Genomic DNA, 26,787 nt, shown 5'->3' on the forward strand with positions numbered 1-26,787 from the left:
CAGTCAAGTCAGTTAGCAAAACTTTCCTTCTTAACAGTTACTGATACACTTGCAAGAAATCTGAAAACAATTTCATGACTGTATAGAGAGGTAACAATGACACATTCATTAACTGTACAAAACATCTACAGACATTTTTTAAAGTCACTAAAGGTATTTATAATAAGAAAAAAATCCATTTTTAAACTAACACATTGATCAAAGAAAAGGATAGTTTTACACTACATGAAATGGCAAACATGTGATCAAATGACAAATAGAATAAGGACAAGGACTATAAAACAAAGGAAACAGTCATAACAATAGCACAAGAGAATTCATATTCAAGGAGCAAAACAGCTTTTATTACTTCAGAGTATTCTTTAGATGTATTATATTGTTCCACTAATATCAATTTTATTAGAGAAATATTAGCACTTAGTTATTACTTTAACTACTATAAAGCATTATTACAAAAGTAATGAAGTATTAGACCAAAAACCACCTACCGAGTATTGAAATTTGAGTTTTCAGCTGACCAACCTTCCATTATTTCCTCATCGTACAGAAGAGATGAGCACACATGACATTTGGAACAAGTGGTCATTGTGATCTCCATGGCAATTCTAGTTGTTGAAGCATTCTTATCCAGCACAGTGTCAAAATGACCACTACCCATGTCAAGCAGTTGACTAGCAAATGTTGGAGCACTCCCTAAATTAAATGTAATTCATATGTAAATATATAACATTTTAAAAACATTTAGCACTTCTCACTAAAGTACATTCCTGAAGGCTTATTACTTTTTTAATACCACAAAATTCTCTGTAAAAATGTCAAATATTTGTATTACACTAAAACATTTCTTTTAAACATTCCTTGCAACTTTAGTATTCTTACTCAAAACCATGGAGCAGAAAATAACATCTATAATGAATAATAAACAAAGTTAAAAATGAAGTAAGAAACATGGCCTGAAAAATTGTATTTATTCACAAAACAGATTTATTTTAGAAAGTAATAGATTAAAAGGACTTGCCAACTCAATGCGGTTCCCCAGTATCACGCGACTTGCAAGTGCCACAGACTTGCCAACTTGATGCGATTCCCCAGTACTGCACAACTTATAATTGCCAGTGAATTTACAACTGCCAAGAACTTACCAACACAATTCCCCAATGCCACATGACTTACAAATACCATGAACTTACCAACACGATGAGATTCCCCAGTACCACATGACTTGCAACTGCCAAAATCAAAAGCAAGTTTGTCCATAAGAAAGTCTTCAAATACAGCATCATCACTCCTGGAACTACGACTCAAATAGTCTGTACTACAACGTCGACACTCTGATGTAGTACTTGATCGATCGTCATCATACATTGAGAATCTGTCCAATTCATGAGGTCTGGAATATTCACCAATGCTATCTGTCAAAGGAAAACAATAAAAATAGTAACTTTTTGTTTTCATGAACTTAAATTCCACTCTCACAATGTAAAGAGACAAAAAACGTGTGTAGTTTTTGAATGTACACAAACAAACATACTAGAAAAGCATTTCACAATGTAACCCATCTTAGAACTCTTGGATTGAATGAATTATTCATTATATTGTATTTTTTATTATTTATATCTAATCTACTGTATGAAGAAAGTACAGCAAACTTCCCATTGTTAATGACTTAAATCAAAACATAACTTCTCTTATTTAAAGAACACTGTTGCAGAGAACGAACCCAAAATTTTAGCATTCTAAGTCCTCAAAGCTTGCTAATGAGCCACTATGGGCTTACTGGGAAAATGTCAGAACTAGAAAAAAAAAAAAAGCTTAGAAAATCATGTTTATGAGAAATCCTCATATTTTTTTAAACTTTTCAAAATTAACTTTGTTTGTAACAAAATCTTCAGAGAACTAAATGATTCAAAAGGACTTCAATAAATGTTCATGTTTCATTCAAAAAACTTGTAATGTTGAATCATTAAATTCTTCTTCCATGGCCAGTAACTTCCAAACTTTGCCCAGCCAAGCCAAAACCCCACAAAAAAAAATCAAGACAGTGTATCTACATCAAACTAAATTTTGGAGTATCACTGATTTTGGAACTTTTAAAAAAGTGAATTTTATAAAACATTAGACTTTATTACTCTTGTTTCTATTTTGTTGTTTTTTTTGTAAGAGTTTAATGTTATCGATTATTAAGACATGTACTATACATGGTTTGTGAACAGTTTATTTTGCACACTAAAATGCACAAAGGTTTTAGTCTGAAAGGCAGACTAAAAGATGCACATACTTCTGAAATAGAATAGATTTCTGATACTAAAACTTTGCTGTCATACATATGAAATGGAACTAGATCAGATAATGAAACTACATTCTTATACAATTAAACAGAAGTGATTTATAATAACGGAGATCTTATATACAATTTATCACCACAGAAAAAAAAATATTTACAATATTTCCAACATATGCTCAAGTACAAGCTTATTTGAAGTAACAAAACTTGTGTACCTGTAATTAAGTTAGCATTGACTGTATTTAATGAGAGGCACTTAACAAAAACAAGTTTTGCAAAAGTGGTTTCCTAATTATATGCACTTTTCATAAAGCTGAGGTACCACTATCAATGAAAAATTTAAAATTGTGTCTGAGACTGCAAATGTTGAGAAGAAATTGTTTTCACTTTACACTAAATCTTCCTCAAAAGCTAAAAATATAATCCTACCATAAAAACATGTTGCAGAAACTAAAAATCATCCTCATAGATATCAGTAGATACAACTAGCTTTTACCTTTTGTTGGAGTATTGGACGTTGACCATGACTGTTTGAGCTCAGTAAACTTAGTGGCAACTGTATTAGCTGCTGACATCAGGCTGTCAAACATTTCTGTGTGCTTAGGCGTTAATTTGGGTAACCTAAAGAAGACATGCTGACTGAAAATGGTCGACCAGGAGTTCTCGTTCCAACAATCTTCGGGCTCCTTTTTGATTCTGGGGTTGCTGGGAGAGTCATAGAATGAGACGGGGTAGTTCTGCCATTTGCATCTTCTACAGAGTCATCAGATGTTACCTTACATCTCAGTGAACTATTTGAGGATCTGCGTGTAGGACCGTGAAAGGTTGAGCTGCGGGTAACTTTCCCACCATCACTGCCGCTCAATCCTAATGTTGAACTGAGACTAGATGCTACTCGAGGAAGGGAGTTAGCTGTAAAATATTCCCAACTGAACCACGTCTCTTTCAGAGGACTGAAAGTGGAAGTAATAAAATCATGCTCTTGAGTTTCCTGTAATTCACTGTCATTACTACCACAGGAACTGCTGTGGTAACTACCATTTTCAGGTAGTGATGAATGGTAGTCAGGTGATACACATTTGTCATTCTGAGGAGTTTTACTCCTCTTCTTAATAGGGATGTTAGGTGATCTAGGACGAGGTAATATAGATGATGTGACTGTCTCTTCTGAACATTCTGTAGCAAGTTCAGTGTCTGATTCTTCTTCACAACAACTAAGTTTCAAAACCCTTGCTGGTTCTTTGTTCTCTCCTAAAGAGAGAGAGGTATTAGAGTTTTCTGTTACAGTCACTAGTGGAGGTTCTTTGTGATCAAATCCTTTTGTATCTTTGAGAGCTACTGGTTCATTCCTAATTTTTCGGATGATTTGGGTGTCGTTGCCAAAGCTGCTGGAGCGTAGAAATATTTGAGGAGAGTCAACTTTGTTTAGAGGCTGGGCTAATGGACCACTGTAATGTCTCAATCTGTATGTTCGACAAGTCCTCCTCCCATGACTTCCTGCACTCCTATGACGTTTACGTCCATGATCGTTACTTTGTTGGCCCGGTACCTCATCATTACAGGGACTATCAACCAGCAACGGATGACTTGTGATCAGAACTCCAGCACTGCTATCCACTAAACCAAAAACAATACTGTTTCAAACCATTTTCATTTTTAAGAATTATTCTTCAGATTTATAAGCACATTTCTTTTCTTATTGATATCTTAAGAGACTCAACTAAATACAGATTTAAAAATGTATAAAAAATGGATTTGGTAATGGAAAGAATTTTCTAATAAATTTTACTGTATACAAATACATTTGGCATATTTTTACAATGTGATTATACATTTCTATAAACAATTCTAAAAGATACAATAACTTACCAACTATACATTGTAACAAGTTAAATGTCTCCGATTATAAAAATATGAGAAAACACAATTCTGACCTCTTTAGTTTTATCTAGTTATGACTTCAGTACCATCAAAAAAGGACAATCTCTTTTTTTCTGCAAACAAAACTGCTGCTATAATAATAAACCTGCTTGATAGCTTCTACAAAAATCCTTCATCATCTGTTAGCTGCAGGTATAAGAAGAAAACACATCCATAACACAAGAACATTCAGCCAGCAATTAATAAGATCACAAACCTGAAATATCAGGCATCCCAGAGAGGCTGCTCAGGCTACTAGCTGAGCTACGTACTATACTTCCCACCCTGTTCCTGAAAGCATCTGCAGCTGAGAAGTCCAGCTCATCAAACTTTAAAGCTCTTCCGGATCCAGGACAACCTATTGAAGTAGACAATAATCATTCCAGAAGAGTAGAGGTTCTTACTAGAATAAACGAATAAATACTGGTTGCATAATATTTCAAATGATATTTAAATAATACATGAAAGAATCAATAGTTAGTGCAATAGTTCATCTCCTATGTTTAACAATATTATAAATCAACGTCAAGTTGAAAAAAAATATTTCACTTCATTTTCAATACTAGAAAAAAAACACACATACTAAGTACAGGTTATTCTGTGATTACTGTAACTCTTGATGGGATAATGTGCTACAACTCTAAGAACGTATCAAATGTGAAGCATGAAAGCTGTTGCAGATCGTTACATATCCATAGCAACTTGTTACTTTCTTTCACCAAGTACAAATCAGTTTCATAACACCAACAAAAACAATTCTAAACATGTGCTTATTTACACAAAACTTGTATTAAAAATCTAAATTATGTTACAATTAGTTCATTACCAAAGGAAACATCCAGACTTAAAAAATGTATCACATCATACAATGGAAAAGAAAACCATCAAACTCTGACTGCACATATCTATAAGTAACTTTAGTTTCTAAGTTTGCTCAACAGCTTCTGTTAATGCCAAATCAAATTACTGAGTTATAACATCTTAACAATTCATAGCAAATTAAATACTCACTTAAACTTTTCATAGTCACTGCTGAGAAGAACTGAGGTTTTGATAAGTAAATACTATCAAATTATAATCTAAATAACAACATTTCACACTACACTGAAACAGTCTAGGACAAAACACTAGTTTAAGTATCACATTTAGTCATCATAATGTTTGCACATTATAAAGTAATGTCTATTTTGTTAACTGTTTGATCATTAGTAAATTCATTCCTGCTGAAAAGCAATAGCACATTACAAATATAGTTATTAATATTCTGAGGAATAAACCAATTATAAACATCACATTTGTAAGTGAAAACGAAAAGCGTTGTTCAATAATACCTTGCACAGAAGGGAGATCGGTTTAAACACAAAAGATGAGGTTGTTTTTTTCCTTCAACTCCAGGTGATTGTACAGATGTTTGTGTTAATGCCACTTTTTGGGCTTCTTCTGCATTCATGGAGCTATAGCCACCATCCGATTGTCCTCCTGGGAATAAGATACCTTACAATCAAAAACTTTGCAAGTCACACACAAGCTAATTTCTTCCACTTTTTAAATAAAACTGGGAACCTGAAAAAATATTTTACTAGATCTGCTACACATTTTTGTTAACATATGTAGATTTGGACTTCCTTGTCCATCACAAAGAAAGGTGGTGAGCTATTTGTACCAAAGCTTCACACTACAACATGAAACTAATGCTAAAGACTGCATACCACATACATAATGCTTTGTTTATGACTGAACACTAATCTACATGATGAGATATCTTCACTGAGCCCACCATGACTATCAAAACACAAGTCTTCAAATGTGGCATTGAACCACTGGAGGAACAATATGTATGGAAGTAAAGAAAAAGTATCTTGCCTGAACTATATTTATCAACTTGTCCTAAATCAGATGTTAATTCAATCTGTTGAGTTTTGTCTTCGAGCCTTCTTAGTGGGTACTCATTATTAACTTGGTCGTAATCAATTTCTGAACCTAATGAGAGTGATCGCTGAGCTTTCTTTTTTGAACCGTGCCGGAACTGTGTCACCCCAAGAATTACATTTCTCAGCTTGTTCCACATAAGAGTTGCATTAGTCTCAGCAGAAGGCCACTTACTTTCTAACACAGCCTACAATCCATAAACAAATGTCTATTCAATAAAGCTGTTTAGTAATACAGTATCTTCCACAGCAAGTTCAAGGATCACATCAAAACTTCCATTTCTGCTAGTTATTATATATAATTACCAAAATATATATTTGCTCATAATAAAGCCTAGTACAGAAATCAAAAAGGGGATTAAAAAATTGAGGTAAGGGAATTTTGAAATTCAAACTTGGTAACTAACTTAACTTTGTGAATCTGAAAACTTAATTATCAAATATTCTATTTTTCTCTAAATCCTTTTACTTTCATTAGAAGCTATTAATTGTAACACATATCTTAACTGTTGAAAGCTGATATAATATCTACACAAATTAGTTAATTTAACTAATGCTTTACATAACACAAGCAAAGAATAATTAATTATTTCACATATTGATTCCCTAAGTTATGTTAATGTATATGCTATGACTCAATATAATGCTTAGGGACTTTGTGAAATAGTTGTTTGACCAGATATTTTGATAGGAATTTTTTTCTTTAGACACTGTCATCACTTTTGTTGTATTCCTACAAGGCAATCTCTTGTTCTTCATATATATACACTTGAGTTTTTCAATTTTTAAGTAAATCTTACCAGGTATGTCTTATCACAGAGCACTTTACTTTGGAAACTGAGAAGTGTTCTTGAAAATACAAAACTGGCATTTGTGTGTTTTCATTCATATGTTTTTTACTTAATAATGAAACGCATCACAATACACTCTTAAGCCAAAGTTAGATAGAACCTCATACTTACACAATGTCATTGCAACATTACTTGTTTGTATAAAACTACAGAATTAATGTGTGATTGTCCTATAATAACCGCATGTATAGACTTTTGTAGCCATGTACATAAACTGTGCATTAGTTAACTACATATATATTAAGTTAAGGAAATATAATGCTAAAATACTGTTCACAAAGAGCTACTTTGCCTCAGGTAACCCTTACTGTACATTACAGAAAGTTTTAGTGGCTCACATTCAAACTTTTATTAACCTACTTTTAGTATAGCATGAAATATTAGCTAACACAATTTATATACTATTAAAATATGGGTGAAGTTCCTAATTCTACAAGGAAAATATATTTAAAAAAAAATCCTGAATTAGTATGTAGTGTGACATGTATAACATTTTCTCTAGACATCTTGTCTTTTCTATTTTATCCACCACTCCTTGAAAATGTAAAATATTAAATAAATGACTTCCTATAAAATTGTTATTGCTCAGACAAATAATAATTTTTATAGCCATTAATTCTGTCTGGTTACAGAGCTATCAACAAAAAATCAGTCAGACCCTTCCTGCTACACCCACTCATCACATCCTTTGTTTCAGGATATGCTTCAGTTCTCTTAAGTTTAATGATATATTAGATATAACCTATAGAAAGTCAAGCTTTTCATCTGTTAAATAACATATTGTATAACATTGTGTTCTGAATAGATAACAGTCAATTTACTTCAGAACACAAGCAATGTTCTAGCGAGAAACTTAACAACTAGCTTGGATAAATTTGTCATGATTCTTGTCACATAGTTAAAAAGCCAGAACATTTATGAGAAGTAGGAGAAATTGTATACTTCTTGCATATTATTAGTTGATGTCCTTTGACGCAGTATTTAATTAAATAACAATTATATAATGTATTACTACCATTAGTATAAAATAGTAGGCTTAAACATCCTGTACAATCAAAGGAGAGATAAAAAACATTGGGCACCTATTTTATTTGTTGTTCTTCATGTTTATTCTTTATTATTAGAAACCAAACTACAATGTAAAAATAGGGATCTTTCTATGTTAAATAAGGTTAGATTACGTAAAATACATAATATCATAAAAATGTTTAACAAGGCATTAGGCTAACATGCAAGGAGCACTTGGATAATGTAATTTGATAGTGTAATGTGAGCTGCACATGCCCCAAGTGATTTACAACTTATAATAGCATGAACAGCAGATAGACAAAGTTCAACAGGAAATGAAAAGGACAGTAAAACAAAAATTTAATTATAAATAGATGTATATGTTACAAGCTTAAAGCTGCTTAAGATAAACAAATGTAGTTTCATGTTATAATTTGAAGTTATCCTAGAGAAACAGGTAATTTAGATTCACCTCAATTTTTGGTGGTTACCAGGTCAGTCAAATTTTAGGGATTACACAAGGAACATTTGAAATTTTTTGAGATGAGGAAAAGTACTTTTTATCTTAACATGAAAATCACTTTGTACATGGATTATTCAAAATTTAATATATTCACAAACAAATATTTATTTTATTAAAAAATTTCACTAAAAATTATTTATTTCATATGAAAGACTTGTAATGTTAACTGAAAATATACACACTATATTGAGAGTTAAAAGTAGTAAATCTATAAAGATTTTAAATGAGAACAACAAGGTCACATGTTTGGTCAAATTGACCTAGCCCATGTTGAAGAGTTAACAGCATGTATATTAAAAATAAGACAAGTTAAAAAATTGTAGTTTATCATTGTTAAATACTGTTTCTAGAGCTTTTTAATCATGTACATAAGCTGTGTGTTAGTTACCTTAATACATATTAATGTTAAAACAGCAAGATAAAGAAATGTACATTACTTTGTTGTAATATCCATATGTAATAGCATTAGGCTGAACACCATTTCTCTTCATTTCAAACAACACTTTCGCTGCTAGGATTGGTTGTCCATACAGTCCACACAGTAACATCAAAACCCGATAGCAGACCTAGCAAAATACATACTACATTCTAAATACGTCTATTTTACTGGGAAAATATTTCATGCGACAAACAAAAATAACAAAAAATGGTTATATACAAAACATTAAATGGAATATTTGGAAAATCAAGAAATGATTCCACACAGCAAACATTAAAACAAAGATGAGCAAGTTTCAACACAAAATATCACAATATCTGACAGAAAGTTGAGTAAAGTAAATCATGCTTACAAGAAGAGAAGCCCACTGAAGTAAAAATGTACTAAAAGATGGCTGGCATGGGTATTAAAACCTTAATTAAAATAAAGTATGGAACAAACTCTCTTTGTTAACCTGAAGATACCCTAAGAAGGTTTAAACATTCTTCTCTATGTTATTTTAATTGAAGTTTTATTACCCACACCAGCCGCCTTTATAATATTAAACGTTTTAATACCCACACCAGCCGCCTTTACAATATTAAGCGTTTTAATACCCACACCAGCCGCCTTTACAATATTAAACGTTTTAATACCCACACCAGCCGCCTTTACAATATTAAACGTTTTAATACCCACACCACCTGTCTTTATAATATTAAAGTTTTAATACCCTTACCACCTGTCTTTATAATATTAAAGTTTTAATACCCTTACCACCTGTCTTTATAATATTAAAGTTTTAATACCCATACCACCTGTCTTTATAATATTAAAGTTTTAATACCCTTACCACCTGTCTTTATAATATTAAAGTTTTAATACCCTTACCACCTGTCTTTATAATATTAAAGTTTTAATACCCATACCACCTGTCTTTATAATATTAAAGTTTTAATACCCATACCACCTGTCTTTATAATATTAAAGTTTTAATACCCTTACCACCTGTCTTTATAATATTAAAGTTTTAATACCCTTACCACCTGTCTTTATAATATTAAAGTTTTAATACCCATACCACCTGTCTATAATATTAAAGTTTTAATACCCTTACCACCTGTCTTTATAATATTAAAGTTTTAATACCCTTACCACCTGTCTTTATAATATTAAAGTTTTAATACCCATACCACCTGTCTTTATAATATTAAAGTTTTAATACCCTTACCACCTGTCTTTATAATATTAAAGATTTAATACCCATACCACCTGTCTTTATAATATTAAAGTTTTAATACCCATGCCACCTGTCTTTAAAATATTAAAGTTTTAATACCCATGCCACCTGTCTTTAAAATATTAAAGTTTTAATACCCTTACCACCTGTCTTTAAAATATTAAAGTTTTAATACCCTTACCACCTGTCTTTAAAATATGAAAGTTTTAATACCCTTACCACCTGTCTTTAAAATATGAAAGTTTTAATACCCTTACCACCTGTCTTTATAATATTAAAGTTTTAATACCCTTACCACCTGTCTTTATAATATTAGTTTTAATACCCTTACCACCTGTCTTTATAATATTAAAGTTTCAATACCCATCCCACCTGTCTTTATAATATTAAAGTTTTAATACCCATACCACCTGTCTTTAAAATATTAAAGTTTTAATACCCTTACCACCTGTCTTTAAAATATGAAAGTTTTAATACCCTTACCACCTGTCTTTAAAATATGAAAGTTTTAATACCCTTACCACCTGTCTTTATAATATTAAAGTTTTAATACCCTTACCACCTGTCTTTATAATATTAGTTTCAATACCCATACCACCTGTCTTTATAATATTAAAGTTTCAATACCCATACCACCTGTCTTTATAATATTAAAGTTTTAATACCCATACCACCTGTCTTTAAAATATTAAAGTTTTAATACCCTTACCACCTGTCTTTAAAATATTAAAGTTTTAATACCCATACCACCTGTCTTTATAATATTAAAGTTTTAATACCCATACCACCTGTCTTTATAATATTAAAGTTTTAATACCCTTACCACCTGTCTTTATAATATTAAAGTTTTAATACCCATGCCACCTGTCTTTAAAATATTAAAGTTTTAATACCCTTACCACCTGTCTTTAAAATATTAAAGTTTCAATACCCATACCACCTGTCTTTAAAATATTAAAGTTTTAATACCCATGCCACCTGTCTTTAAAATATTAAAGTTTTAATACCCTTACCACCTGTCTTTAAAATATTAAAGTTTTAATACCCATACCACCTGTCTTTATAATATTAAAGTTTTAATACCCATACCACCTGTCTTTATAATATTAAAGTTTTAATACCCATACCACCTGTCTTTATAATATTAAAGTTTTAATACCCATACCACCTGTCTTTATAATATTAAAGTTTTAATACCCTTACCACCTGTCTTTATATATTAAAGGTTTTAATACCCTTACCACCTGTCTTTATAATATTAAAGTTTTAATACCTTACCACCTGTCTTTATAATATTAAAGTTTTATTACCCATACCACCTGTCTTTATAATATTAAAGATTTAATACCCATTACCACCTGTCTTTATAATATTAAAGTTTTAATACCCTTACCACCTGTCTTTATAATATTGGTTTAATACCCTTACCACCTGTCTTTATATTATTAAAGGGTTTAATACCCTTACCACCTGTCTTTATAATATTAAAGTTTTAATACCTTACCACCTGTCTTTATAATATTAAAGTTTTAATGCCCTTACCACCTGTCTTTAAAATATTAAAGATTTAATACCCTACCACCTGTCTTTATATTATTAAAGTTTTAATACCCATACCACCTGTCTTTATAATATTAAAGGTTTTAATACCCTTACCACCTGTCTTTATAATATTAAAGATTTAATACCCCTACCACCTGTCTTTATAATATTAAAGTTTTAATACCCTTACCACCTGTCTTTATAATATTAAAGTTTTAATACCCTTACCACCTGTCTTTATAATATTAAAGGTTTTAATACCCATACCACCTGTCTTTATAATATTAAAGTTTTAATACCCATACCACCTGTCTCTATAATATTAAAGTTTTAATACCCATACCACCTGTCTTTATAATATTAAAGTTTTAATACCCATACCACCTGTCTTTATAATATTAAAGTTTTAATACCCATACCACCTGTCTTTATAATATTAAAGTTTTAATACCCTTACCACCTGTCTTTATAATATTAAAGTTTTAATGCCATACCACCTGTCTTTATAATATTAAAGATTTAATACCCTTACCACCTGTCTTTATAATATTAGGTTTTAATACCCTTACCACCTGTCTTTATAATATTAAAGGTTTTAATACCCTTACCACCTGTCTTTATAATATTAAAGTTTTAATACCCATACCACCTGTCTTTATAATATTAAAGATTTAATACCCTTACCACCTGTCTTTATAATATTAAAGTTTTAATACCCTTACCACCTGTCTTTATAATATTAGTTTTAATACCCTTACCACCTGTCTTTATAATATTAAAGATTTAATACCCTTACCACCTGTCTTTATAATATTAAAGATTTAATACCCTTACCACCTGTCTTTATAATATTAAAGTTTTAATACCCTTACCACCTGTCTTTAAAATATTAAAGATTTAATACCCTTACCACCTGTCTTTATAATATTAAAGTTTTAATACCCTTACCACCTGTCTTTATAATATTAAAGTTTTAATACCCTTACCACCTGTCTTTATAATATTAAAGTTTTAATACCCTTACCACCTGTCTTTATAATATTAAAGATTTAATACCCTTACCACCTGTCTTTATAATATTGGTTTTAATACCCTTACCACCTGTCTTTATAATATTAAAGTTTTAATACCCTTACCACCTGTCTTTATAATATTAAAGTTTTAATACCCTTACCACCTGTCTTTAAAATATTAAAGTTTCAATACCCATACCACCTGTCTTTAAAATATTAAAGTTTTAATACCCATGCCACCTGTCTTTAAAATATTAAAGTTTTAATACCCTTACCACCTGTCTTTAAAATATTAAAGTTTTAATACCCATACCACCTGTCTTTATAATATTAAAGTTTTAATACCCATACCACCTGTCTTTATAATATTAAAGTTTTAATACCCATACCACCTGTCTTTATAATATTAAAGTTTTAATACCCATACCACCTGTCTTTATAATATTAAAGTTTTAATACCCTTACCACCTGTCTTTATAATATTAAAGTTTTAATACCCTTACCACCTGTCTTTATAATATTAAAGTTTTAATACCCTTACCACCTGTCTTTATAATATTAAAGTTTTAATACCCATACCACCTGTCTTTATAATATTAAAGATTTAATACCCTTACCACCTGTCTTTATAATATTAAAGTTTTAATACCCTTACCACCTGTCTTTATAATATTAGTTTTAATACCCTTACCACCTGTCTTTATAATATTAAAGATTTAATACCCTTACCACCTGTCTTTATAATATTAAAGTTTTAATACCCTTACCACCTGTCTTTAAAATATTAAAGATTTAATACCCTTACCACCTGTCTTTATAATATTAAAGTTTTAATACCCTTACCACCTGTCTTTATAATATTAAAGTTTTAATACCCTTACCACCTGTCTTTATAATATTAAAGTTTTAATACCCTTACCACCTGTCTTTATAATATTAAAGATTTAATACCCTTACCACCTGTCTTTATAATATTAGTTTTAATACCCTTACCACCTGTCTTTATAATATTAAAGTTTTAATACCCTTACCACCTGTCTTTATAATATTAAAGTTTTAATACCCTTACCACCTGTCTTTATAATATTAAAGTTTTAATACCCATACCACCTGTCTCTATAATATTAAAGTTTTAATACCCATACCACCTGTCTTTATAATATTAAAGTTTTAATACCCATACCACCTGTCTTTATAATATTAAAGTTTTAATACCCATACCACCTGTCTTTATAATATTAAAGTTTTAATACCCTTACCACCTGTCTTTATAATATTAAAGTTTTAATACCCTTACCACCTGTCTTTATAATATTAAAGATTTAATACCCTTACCACCTGTCTTTATAATATTAGTTTTAATACCCTTACCACCTGTCTTTATAATATTAAAGTTTTAATACCCTTACCACCTGTCTTTATAATATTAAAGTTTTAATACCCATACCACCTGTCTTTATAATATTAAAGATTTAATACCCTTACCACCTGTCTTTATAATATTAAAGTTTTAATACCCTTACCACCTGTCTTTATAATATTAAAGATTTAATACCCTTACCACCTGTCTTTATAATATTAAAGATTTAATACCCTTACCACCTGTCTTTATAATATTAAAGTTTTAATACCCTTACCACCTGTCTTTAAAATATTAAAGATTTAATACCCTTACCACCTGTCTTTATAATATTAAAGTTTTAATACCCTTACCACCTGTCTTTATAATATTAAAGTTTTAATACCCTTACCACCTGTCTTTATAATATTAAAGTTTTAATACCCTTACCACCTGTCTTTATAATATTAAAGTTTTAATACCCTTACCACCTGTCTTTATAATATTAAAGATTTAATACCCTTACCACCTGTCTTTATAATATTAGTTTTAATACCCTTACCACCTGTCTTTATAATATTAAAGTTTTAATACCCTTACCACCTGTCTTTATAATATTAAAGATTTAATACCCTTACCACCTGTCTTTATAATATTAGTTTTAATACCCTTACCACCTGTCTTTATAATATTAAAGTTTTAATACCCTTACCACCTGTCTTTTATAATATTAAAGTTTTAATACCCCTTACCACCTGTCTTTATAATATTAAAGTTTTAATACCCATACCACCTGTCTTTATAATATTAAAGTTTTAATACCCATACCACCTGTCTTTATAATATTAAAGTTTTAATACCCATACCACCTGTCTTTATAATATTAAAGTTTTAATACCCATACCACCTGTCTTTATAATATTAAAGTTTTAATACCCATACCACCTGTCTTTATAATATTAAAGTTTTAATACCCATACCACCTGTCTTTATGATATTAAAGTTTTAATACCCATACCACCTGTCTCTATAATATTAAAGTTTTAATACCCTTACCACCTGTCTTTATAATATTAAAGTTTTAATACCCATACCATCTGTCTTTATAATATTAAAGTTTTAATACCCTTACCACCTGTCTTTATAATACGAGTAACAAACTTTTCTTTTGATAACTCTAATATCATAAACAAAAAAGACTATTTCAAAAACACTGTAGTCATCACTCCAACTCTTAAGAAAAATGCATGTAAGTACTCCAAATTAGTAAGCTGCACTGTTTAACCCTAATTACAGCATACAAATCAACATTTTCCCTGAATGCGATAAAATTTAATATTTTCCTAAACTGAAAATATAGTTCCAATAATACTTATCTCCACTGACACACTTATAGCTATTACTTAACCACTAGGTTTTCTTGTTTGCCAGTATTGGTCAACACCACTGACTGAAAAGGGATCAACTTCCTTTCAGTACAATATTACTGATATGCATGTCATTACCACTGACAGAAGTGCTTTCAGACTAAGGAGAAATTGTGCCAGATATGTGTCAACCTTAGAAATTAAACCCCAATGCCATATGAAAGAGAGCACAATCTCTATGCCAAAAGCTTGACCCTCTGGGTGCCTCCACAAAGAGCCTTAAAAGAAGTAGAACAGTTGGACACACCAGAAGGGTCCACAAAAGCAGAAACAAAGGTGTAACTGCTAATCTGGTGTGATCCACAAGATCTGATAACAGTTTGGAACAAATCATGTTTCATACCCTAAGTAACATATGAAGTGCAGAAAAGGTTCAAAGTGGTAATACCGTCCTGTCCAGATGGGTAGTATCTGTTGCCAAGGCCCAAAGATGAGGTACTGGAGACCAAGCTGCCAGTAGTTGAGTGATCCAATGAACCCACCAATTAGAGTAGCAAAATGAAAGCTAATCCAACAGAATCTTTCAGTGCAACATCTATTCTATCACAAGAATCAGTCTGGAGTGAGAGACTGGACCTGCTACTACAGACATTCACAAAATACAGCAATCTAGAAAGGTGATAAGATTAGTCTTGAGAAAGGAGGTTGAAAATTTTAAAATAAACTCCCCTAGACCATACACCTTCTTGATAAGACTTAGCCAAAATCTTTACATAGGGAATCCTTGCTAAAAGTGGATAAATTCTAGAATTTCTGACTGTTGGTGTATCTATCTACCCCTTCCCTGAAGCAAAACATGCGTGCAGAGAATGGAACTTTGGTGAAGGTGGCTGTAGTGGAACTCAAAGTGTAGTACTATCCAAACTTAACTTCTGGAGATCAAAAAATGATTCTGGTGAAGGAAGCTGCAGAAACCAAAAAATAGAAGTGTATAATACCTGACCACTTAAAGACCAATAAAAGGATCACTTGTGTTCTCATCCCAAAGGCACAAAGGATTCAAGAAATGTTCACATTCCCAGAAGCAAAAGAACCATCTGTGCAGTAGGAGAAAGGGAAGTGAGTAAAAGTGTGACATCCTACTTTATATCAATGAGTAGAACGGGAGAACACCTGAGCCTGAAAAATATCCAGATTGATAACATATTGAACTGGAGAAAAAATAGATGTCACAATCATTAAAGAGAAGCCTGCCAGGGTTGTGTCTGAAAGTAGAATTAGAATGCAATGATCTAGCAATTCACAAGATGTTGCCAGTAGTAACCAGTTATCCATGGAATGGTGTGTGCATAATATACAATAAAATGAAGGAGGATGAGAAAAGTCATACGATACGGAAAGACCCTACGTTAAGCCTATTCTAGACTGAAGGTAAAAAACTGCAGTATCTCACCCTTGTGCACCACAAATGTCAAAAGTGTGATAGGAGCCAATTGACTTTGATATCTACAATCTCAGTAAACAAAACAACACAGAATATAGCCATTAATATATACAAGGAAGACTGATGATTGGACACCAATCTCCTATCTTCATAGGCCCAACAACTAACAAGAATAAATACTCTGAAGAACTAGCTTCACTCTCACTAACCCCAGACCCATTAGATTCAGATCACCCTAGAACTAAATTTCAAGTTCCAATAAACCATGGTACATGAAAACTCCACAGAGTGGGTAGATAATAAATAGGGAAATGTGAAATAAATGACCAATTGTGACCCAAGGACCTGCAGAGCTTATGGAACAATAGTTATAGATACCACACATCCACAAATTCTTGGAACAAAGATCCCACAGGATCCTGAAGGTATACAATAATTACAGATGCTGTTGGCAATTCAAAGCAGTGAAAACCTTGGATATAGACAAAATCTAAGTAGCAATTCACTGAGGAGCTATGTTGGGGATCAGTACTGATGATTAGGGGAAGAACTGTAACCCCCTCCTGTACAAGACAATGAAATCCAAGAATTCAACAACCAGAAGGAAAGTAGAAGCTGATAATTGAACCAATGTGGATGCTAACAATGGATACAATTCATCCTCAATGAATCTGTTTACCCTGAGAGTCTTCTAACAAAGTGAAGTGATAAGAAACAAAAAGGTTGAAGTTAAATTGTAAGTCTATAGACTTTCTTTATCCCATCAGGAAACAGACCTGTATAGGGGAACTACAAACTCCATCTTAGAACCACAGAATACAAGGAGCAAATATTATTTGAGTTGGAATGATGTCTCCACTTGGTAGTAGTAAGTCAAATCAAGAGGTTCCAACAACATGTCAAATCAGGTCTAACTGTCCATTCACACATAATTAATAAGTAGACCTTCCAACATGTACCAGAATTTCAGTGTTTGACAAAAAAATGCTCACAGACATTTCAGGCATCAAGCAAGTTGCAAGTTCAAAGGAAACTTAGAAAAAGTCCAAAACATTACATACTTGAAGAACCAATAGAAAAAAAAACAAAACAAAGACAGCTTATCCCAAAGCGGCCTTCTTTTCATTTTTTGTAGGTCATTTAAAAACTGTGATAAAGTTGTTTTGCTAGAACAGTGCAAATGCAAGCTATCCGCCATGTTCATCCTAGGGAATCAAACCCTGAACCCCTGTGTTGTGAGTCCATAAACTTACCACTGACCCACAGAGGGGCTAAATATCCAACACACTTAAATAAAAATAACAGAAAAAAAAAAGGTAAATCTAATATATCTCCAAAATCTTAAGAACCACTCTCAAATGCAGCCTCAGAGCCCCCCCCCCCAAAGGACCACTTAATCACTACGATTGTTGTGCAATGATACATAAAGGTGAACGATGGTAGAATGCTAGAAATAATAATCCAAATCGTGCTATAATCATCTTACCGATTGGAAGAAAAACTTTTTATTATTATTACTGTTATGAAATCAACTAGGGAACACGATAATGTTCAAAGCATATTTGAATAATCATAACACCAGGGAACCCATTAGACACACTATGTCAATAAAACTATGTGAATGAGATGTTTCTTTACAGCACCAACACAGAGAGCTCATTGATGTAGGTGAAAAGTATTCAAAGACAACTGAGTGGGGTATAACAGACTGCAGCAAGCAAGAAAAATCACTCTAATGATTAGACAGACAAAGAAAAACCCTGGTGGTAGAATAATAGTTAAGTGTAATTGGAGGAAAGTGTACTCTGGAACCACTTTCTTTTCTTGTCTCTAGCAATGGTACTATTATCCTATATAAAACATTTGTTTCCATAATAGTCAATAAAAGTAAGATACTTGGAAATCAATGCGTAATCTTATATCCATTATTTATATTTTCTTCACTAATAATTCCCACACAATCTACTCTCTACATTATACTCACTAATGATGTCACAAACACTTAATTTAAATCTATAAAACATGAAGAAAAAGTGAGTTTGGACACACTTCTGACAATTATTGTTATACACGTTAAATACATGTATTCCAGTAACACCTACTCTCTTGCTTTACATGTTAAATACTTGAATAACACTTTCTCTTTTAACTACTATTAAATGATTCTGCAGATATAAATTCAATAACCAACTATTTAATATTCATTAGCCCACACTGATGATTTCAGTCTCTGTCATTTATTACTAAAACAAACTAGTCATTACCACTATGTGAAAGTGAATAATGTTTTTTATATGAAATATTTCAGTAATTTCTAGGTAATCAAGATAATAACATCTTTACTCTAAACCACTGTCAATATGGACAAGGTCATGGTAGAGGTCAAACTCAACATCCTGATACATACTATCTACTGACTCTTTTACAAAAAAAACAAAAGTATAACAACTTACTTCATCAGCTGGCTGAAGTTTTATGGACTGCATGCGAAGCAACACATCATAAGCTGTTCTCAGGGCCTTGGCCTTCATCTGAGAACATTTAGTGTAAGCAGGAAGATGAATATACCATAAGCTGAAACAATTACTGAGCAAACATCTGGAAGAGAAAAAGTTGTGCTTAAAAAACATTAAACTCAATGGAGAATAGTTCCTGACCAAACACTTGGAGGATAAAACTGTACTTAAAAACATTCCACTTTAGAAGTGATATGTCATTACATTACACATTAGCAGCATTAATTCATTGTCAACAGTAATATAACCACTCTGTATAATTATAAGTAGTACTACTAGTACTAATGATATTAATAATAATGAGAAAAACACTCAATATTTATCCTCAGGATGTTAATAAATCTATCTAAGATGTGGTAACAATAGAATCTCTGAATGTTTACAAACATCATAACAATCCTAAGATATAACAAACCAACTTTAAAAATTATACGTCTCCATGTTACTATTTTAACTTCATATATAAACCATTTAATGAAGAGCATATTTTAATAGTCAGAACTATAACATTCTTGAAAGAACAAAGTATTTAATACATTAGTTTATAACTATACTCACTTGGCCCACAACATTGGATTTTCAGCCTGCTTTTTGGCAACCTACATCAGAAGAATTAGATTGAGTTTCAATTTAAGATAAAAAGTAAACCTTTTCTTTACTACAGTTCTTAAGTTACATGGTTAGAAAACTTCTCACAACTACCTGTGTCACAAATGATTCAAGAAAGAATATTATACGCAAATAATAATCAGTGATGACGAAAAGAACTTTATATGAGAGTTTTCGTTGAGAAAACACTTACATAGAAGATTTAACAACGCTTCACCTTCTTCAGTCATCGTCAGGTTCACAAAACCTTGTTCGCTCTTCTATGTAAAGTGTTTTCTCAGCCCAAACGAGCTGTTTTTGCATATAAATTATACACAAATAATGTTTCCCTAAGTTTCATATCTTGAGTAACTTCCAGAAAGCTTTCTGGTGTTTTTGCAAACAGAAGTAGCATTTGTTTATTTCTATGTGTTATATGCATTTTTGGAGAAATATTTACAAAACTTTTATCTTCACTTTCATTGTCTGAAACAAAGAGTTCATCTTGCATAGTTTTTGTTATGTATGAAAATTATTACATGCAGAAATTCTGAGAAGTTTAGTCACAGTGTTATTTGCCATAGGTTTATAATGATTACATATAGTGCTCAAGAAACTTTTAATATCATAATGGTTGTGGTTTATATACTATCTCTTTCTTATAAGAATAATTTTTTTTTGTTCACATTAAGTTTTACATGTTCAATCAATTCTAAAACTGATGTCCTTTCTTGTCAGATACAGTTACTTTTACCTTTACTCACATACAAATAATTAATTCTATCTCTTTTTATTTGTTCTCCGACTACGATATCACAATCTCAAACATACAAAATCTAAAAGATTCTGTTATTATAACTTATCTAACATATTACCAGAATTTCTACAGTAAATAATTAACAATTATTCTCATTAAAACATAAAAGATATGAACAATGGTTATAAAATGGTTTATTACAAACGTAATAATGGTAAAAAAATAAAATTAACTGGCCAACAATATGATAAAAAAAACATCTTATATCACTCACAAACAATAACATTACAAATGGTTCCAAGTTAATGTATAATCTACAATCAGAATCATGTCACTAACAATTTAATCAGTGGGAACAAAGATTTCATCTGCAGTTTTACTAAATTACAATAGCCAGAAATAGGTGGAATTCAACTAAATTACTACTAACATAATCATTATAGACATGATTTTGTTCACAAACTATTATCATAATAAAAACATTAGTTTAAATATGTGTGTAATGTTTAATTCTAACAAACTCTAGTCATTTATAGTTCCAAGAAATTGTTGTTCTATAGAGGTCCGAGTACATTAAAACAATTTTAAACATTAAAGAAAACTCTAAGAAATACATAAAGCAAACAATTTTAAACATTAAAGAAAACTCTAAGAAATACATAAAGCAAACAATTTTAAACATTAAAGAAAACTCTAAGAAATACATGAAGCCATCCTGGAACATAACCTGGCAGAACTCCATTTTGGTATTCTTTGGTGGGTTTAAATATTATGGTGCCAAACAGACATCACTTTTGTGGAAGTATGTAACAGTCAGACCACAGGGATATGTTCAGATATAGCACAGAGTGGCAATGACAGGGTGTGGACATGTTCAGATGTAGCACAGTGTTATGGCTATGTTCAGATATAGGGCAGTGGTAATGACATGGTATGGCTCTAAAATTTGGGTATGCTATTATTTATTAACATTTATTGTACTTACACAATTCTTTCTTGTTTAATTCAACAATAATAAATAAATGAGTTATTTTCTTCTTATTACAGAAGAAGTTTACTGGATTAGACCAGTTTAATAATAAAAAGAATGACTGGAGACATAATTTATCTATATATTAACCAAAGTTAATCTAAGCAAATGTTTGATGTTCTTTATGCAATAGTACAATTCTTTTGTCAGTAGATGAACAAATTTTTTTCTTTTTTTTATATTTTTTACACTTCAATACTTTAGTAATTTTTTTTTGCTACAAACTAAAGACGTAATGCATAAAATTCTGAGAATAAATATTAGTAAACCAAAATACACAATAATGAGGACGTTTGTGTTTTTGTCTGTTTCAGTTTTACTAAACCTAATACTATGTTTACTATCTGTTTAACTGCTTACATGTCTCTTAAATAATAATGTATGCTAATCTTAAATATCAAAATTGTTGTAATTAAATAGTTGTTTATCACTGATGTTGACAATCACCTTTATATGTGTAACCCTGGGTTATAAATAACATGACGACCATTTTTTGAAAACAGGTTGGTCTATTAACCAAACTGTATATGTATGAGTGTTTCATTAAAATCCATCTCAGTGGTAAGTGTAATACAGATCGTGAGCAAATTAGACATTAGCAAAGTAATAAGGACACAATCAGCAGAGAACGGTTTTTGAAAATGGAGTAATACACTGTCATGTTGCTCAATTATTAAATCTACTGCAAAGTATGGTCTCACATACAAGGAGTCAATACAAAACCAGTGGACCGTGAGCACTGCAGAAAGTTTACAAAGAACAACGTGGATATTTAGTCACACACACACACGTCTCTCAATGTGTGTGTATATATACACACATTACTTGCCACAAATTGTACCAAACTGAAACATTACAATCAACATCTAAGAGAGTATTAAAATTTCTACACTAGCAGCTAGTTTCACAAGGCTCTTAGGAGGTCAAGACCCAACCTAACACATCCATAGATGGATTAGTGATTACATCAGATATAACAGTCATTTTACAATAATCCTCTTCAGTAAAGAATCCAAACTCTGTCTCCAGGTCACTGACAGGCATGCCAAGATCACGAGAAAATGTGGTGAATGTTGCTCATTGTAGATTATAATAGAAAATGAGACTGCTATCAGTATACATGGAAGGATGAACCTCCATTCAACCCATAAGGGAAGTTAGGTACCCTCTGAAACAGATATTTTATGTTGATTAAGCCAGAATCAAACTTCATTTTGGTTGACAACAATATCTGCCAACATTGACTGTTAACATTAATCCTGACTTGGAAACAAGTGTAAGGATATACTAGTCAGCAAGATCTAGTGACCTAGACATAATTGGGGCACTGCAAAAAAACAACAAAAAAAAACAATATAGCACTGTTTATAGTGTCTACTTCGTGAGATGCATAGGTATTGTCAAGTGTCTCTCAATAGACATAATATGGTGCAGACCATGTGCAAATGCACAAGAAGTGATTCTTAAAAAAAAAATATTTTCCCAAACAATTTTCTTGTTTTTCTGGAGTGGCTGGTGGAATCTTCCATTGTTATACAACAAAAGATTAATGATAAAATAAAAACATTCTAAGATAAATAACTTTAATTAAACAAAACTATGATATTCGAGATACAAAATACAAACTATGCCAACCTTCTGTCACTAAAAATAGAAGACAAAAACTTCCAAACTGTTGGAACAGAATACAAACTTAACTTTATGTTAGAAAATATGACTAACTTCCAAACAAACCAACAAGTTATCACACAGAAAAATTAACAACAGAATTATTCTTATTAAATAGTTTGACAACAAAACAATTTCCTCATTTTGAGAAGAATACTAAATTTACAAATGCATTATTACAACATCCTAGCCATCTGAATACTAATAAATGATTCAGTACCCTGTCAGCAGCACGGATCTCTTGTTTTGTTCTCCTAGCCATGGGACTGTTTGCCTGCACACTAACCGTACTTCCAACACTTAGAAGAGATTTAACTGGGTGTTTGTGAAATAGTTTTGGATTTAAAGTTCCAAACTCTTGATAGATAAATTCAGCATCTTTTGGAAGTCCAACAGGTTCAGGAGGAGTTATAAACACAGTTCTGTCACTTTTTTGATGTTCGTCTGATTCCAGCAGGCGATGTTGGTCTGGAAGTTCACCAGCCAAGTCAACTTTATCTGTGCATTCATCAAAGAAAGCTAAACTTGCATCCTTGTCCGACACAAAGGATCGCTCTTCAATAAAACGTATAAACATCTGAGTCTTCATCAACATGCTATAAAACCTGTGATACGCCTTGTCCCTGCTCTTTATAAATCCTGCAAAGCAAAATAACAACTATAAACAGATTTTAAAAAACGAGGTAGAACAAATATTCCAAGTCTTGTCTGATGCTAGCTATGATTAGAATAAACTGCCTAGTCAACTTCAAATTTTAGATTTTTTTCTGTTCACAAAAATTTTACTTGAAAAGTATTTTGATAAAATTGGACAAGAAATACATTGGAGGAAACTATTAGGTGATGGATGCCATCCCACCCACACACACTGCAATTAATTAATTAATTTCACAATCATCCATATCTGCCTGGAACAGAAATGCAAAACACACCTTGACCATCAAATAGAGAGCTTGGATCTGTAGCTTTCACAGTTGGAGCTCGAGTTATTGGAAGTAGGTATGAGCGGAAACCTTTCAAAATAGCTGCCATAAATCAAGAAAGGCTTCTTGAATTTCCAGTTCCAGTTGATGCTAAAAATGCAAGAAATGGAAACTATAATTCAACAAATCAGATGCATATTTAAATAAAACAGAGTAATCTGTTTTCACATAACCCACTATAATATTATTAATTTTCTAATAACCTATTTTTTAAGATACATAAATTCTATTCTTGTTGTATTTTACATATGAATGCACAACCATGTGAATGTTTCAGAAAGTTGTCCATTTAAATTTTAAAACTTGTCTCAAATTAAAACTCTGATTTTATAGAAAATATGTATATGATACCTTTGTCATCAGACCTTACAAAGAACACCCACTGATAACAAGAACAGAAAAACTGTTTTCCTAAAAATGATATACAGGACAGACAAAACCTTCATACTACCATCCACATTCTATCAAATGAAGGATCATCCAATATTTCTATAAAATAGTTGAAAACATGGTGTTCTGGACATTGAACTTTAATACATGCAGTGTAATGACTACAAAGGATATCTTACACTTGTTGATACTGCCATCTAAAAACTCTTCACCATTCTTACGTTCCAATCATATCACATCTCAGATATAAGTTAAAGTATACAGTCAAAAAAGTTTAACAGAGAAATCCTAACATAAATTCTGAAATCCATCATCATACAAAATAAACAGCAATTATCCACAGAGAGACTGAAAACCACCACATACAAGACCATGTCCTAATGCACACAAATATATATTGAAGAAACAGGTAAACCATTTAGGGAGATAAACTCAAATAAAATGATAAGTGACTTGTGATGACAGAGATCCACAATTGTGGAACACATATTTTAAGCTGGACACACCAACAAATGGGAAGACTTGATACTTTCGAGACCAAGAATCAGTTCTGCAAGATCTAAAACAATCAACACATTAACTCTTAAAAAATTAAACAAAATGAAAAGTTTAAAACAAGGAGGAGTTCTTAAAGTTAACGAATCAAATCAACCAACCTTCCAGACCTACATACAGCACAGCTCTGTGACAGATTCAGTCAACACTCCCCCAATCAAACAGGTAAAAATGTGCACCTTCTTAACAAAACTTTCCTTGTAACAAACAGATCCAGGTTTTAAACAAACTGTTGCATTCCATGATCATATTTATTAAAAAAAAATTTTAAATACTTTTGGGATAAAGTGTTAAGATATTAGAAATATATTTTACTCAATTTTCCCTTACAAATTAGCCTTCATACAACTAGATCAATATCTTCTTGTTCTCAGACTAAGTACAATGGTATTCTTTGTATCCTACACGTGTTTTTTCCTTCCCATATTACTTTTCAATACCTCTTTTTTCTTCATCTTGAAGTCATGGTCTATTGGTGCCATTGTCTGCAAGGTTTCCTGGAAACTAAGAGCTTTATTTCCCCAGGTCATCTTTCTCATCTTGTCGGACAGAACTTGAAGAGTGTTCTTTAGAACCCTGGCAGGACGCTACAGAAAAGAACAAACATAAATTCACAAGAACTACACATGAACAAGAATAATGCATTACATATTTTTTGCTCTACCTGCTTTGAGTTTGTTTTCTGATCATCTTTTAGATCAGAAAATAGGATTGAAAAGTTGGTTATGTCAAGTTCTGTACATATATTCCAAAAGTCAACTGATCAAAATGGTAACTAAACAACTGATCAAAATGGTAACTACACAAAACATTTTTGTGAACATTAACCAACTTGAAACTTAAACAAAAGTAGATTAATAATTTTTTAATGTAAGACTAAAACTTTGTCATGAAGTAAAGGATATCCAGAGAAAAGGGTTAAGTTATATCAATTAATGGGACAAAGTGTTAACAGTATACAAGATTCCAGTTCCTAATCCTACAAAATAATATTAAAAAAATCTCAAACTTCTCCCAGTGCGACATTTTTTATTAACATCTCTATCTTACTCACAACTCCATCAAAATATATGAAATTAAATGCAAGTTTCTCTCTGTAATGTCATCATTGCTGAGACAAACCATGATTTTTATAGCCTTTAATTTTGTTTGGTTACAGAGTTATCCTGCCACACACTCTTATTCAAACTTTATTAATAATTCTTTATGTTTAATTATATATTACCCACAACCAACAGAAACTAAATATTTACATCTATCAAATGATGCATTGTATAACATAATATTCTGAACAAATAAGATAGGTGTAATTCACTGGTCTAACATAAGCTTCACATAACACAAGAGATTTACAACTCATTATAGTATGTATACTAGTTAAACATAGTTCAAAGAGCAATAAAATATTAAAAGTTAATTATAA

General features: G+C 31.3%; 3 protein-coding genes across 3 annotated transcripts; all 3 read right to left on the bottom strand.

The window, feature by feature from the left end:
- Nucleotides 1-469: 469 nt before the first annotated feature.
- LOC143238551 (uncharacterized) lies at nucleotides 470-1,365 on the bottom strand. Its single transcript, XM_076478889.1, has 2 exons — nucleotides 1,191-1,365; nucleotides 470-693 (listed from the first exon to the last, which is right to left on the bottom strand). The coding sequence occupies exons 1-2, from the start codon at nucleotides 1,363-1,365 to the stop codon at nucleotides 485-487; spliced, it is 384 nt and encodes a 127-aa protein (XP_076335004.1). The 3' UTR covers nucleotides 470-484.
- LOC143238550 (uncharacterized) lies at nucleotides 1,274-6,131 on the bottom strand. Its single transcript, XM_076478888.1, has 5 exons — nucleotides 6,068-6,131; nucleotides 5,536-5,683; nucleotides 4,422-4,562; nucleotides 2,781-3,901; nucleotides 1,274-1,412 (listed from the first exon to the last, which is right to left on the bottom strand). Exons 3-4 carry the CDS (start codon nucleotides 4,435-4,437, stop codon nucleotides 2,892-2,894), a joined length of 1,026 nt encoding a protein of 341 aa, XP_076335003.1. The 5' UTR covers nucleotides 4,438-4,562; nucleotides 5,536-5,683; nucleotides 6,068-6,131; the 3' UTR covers nucleotides 1,274-1,412; nucleotides 2,781-2,891.
- Nucleotides 5,526-25,944, bottom strand: LOC143240607 (C-myc promoter-binding protein-like). The gene is made up of 8 exons (XM_076483318.1): nucleotides 25,805-25,944; nucleotides 24,369-24,509; nucleotides 23,657-24,075; nucleotides 19,952-19,992; nucleotides 19,331-19,475; nucleotides 8,952-9,080; nucleotides 6,068-6,320; nucleotides 5,526-5,683 (listed from the first exon to the last, which is right to left on the bottom strand). The coding sequence occupies exons 2-8, from the start codon at nucleotides 24,466-24,468 to the stop codon at nucleotides 5,526-5,528; spliced, it is 1,245 nt and encodes a 414-aa protein (XP_076339433.1). The 5' UTR covers nucleotides 24,469-24,509; nucleotides 25,805-25,944.
- Nucleotides 25,945-26,787: the final 843 nt, after the last annotated feature.

The sequence above is a fragment of the Tachypleus tridentatus genome, chromosome 13 (assembly GCF_004210375.1).
Source record: "Tachypleus tridentatus isolate NWPU-2018 chromosome 13, ASM421037v1, whole genome shotgun sequence".
Taxonomy (NCBI): domain Eukaryota; kingdom Metazoa; phylum Arthropoda; class Merostomata; order Xiphosura; family Limulidae; genus Tachypleus; species Tachypleus tridentatus.

Coding starts and splice junctions, on each gene's coding strand:
- LOC143238551 (XM_076478889.1), bottom strand. CDS start 1,365: ATGTATGATGACGATCGATCAAGTACTACATCAGAGTGTCGACGTTGT. Junction 694..1,190: donor TGGGGAATCTCATCGTGTTG/GTAAGTTCATGG, acceptor CATTTAATTTAG/GGAGTGCTCCAACATTTGCT.
- LOC143240607 (XM_076483318.1), bottom strand. CDS start 24,468: ATGGCAGCTATTTTGAAAGGTTTCCGCTCATACCTACTTCCAATAACT. Junction 9,081..19,330: donor AACTTCAGCCAGCTGATGAA/GTAAGTTGTTAT, acceptor GTATTTTGCTAG/GTCTGCTATCGGGTTTTGAT. Junction 5,684..6,067: donor AGTTGATAAATATAGTTCAG/GCAAGATACTTT, acceptor TCTTATTCCCAG/GAGGACAATCGGATGGTGGC.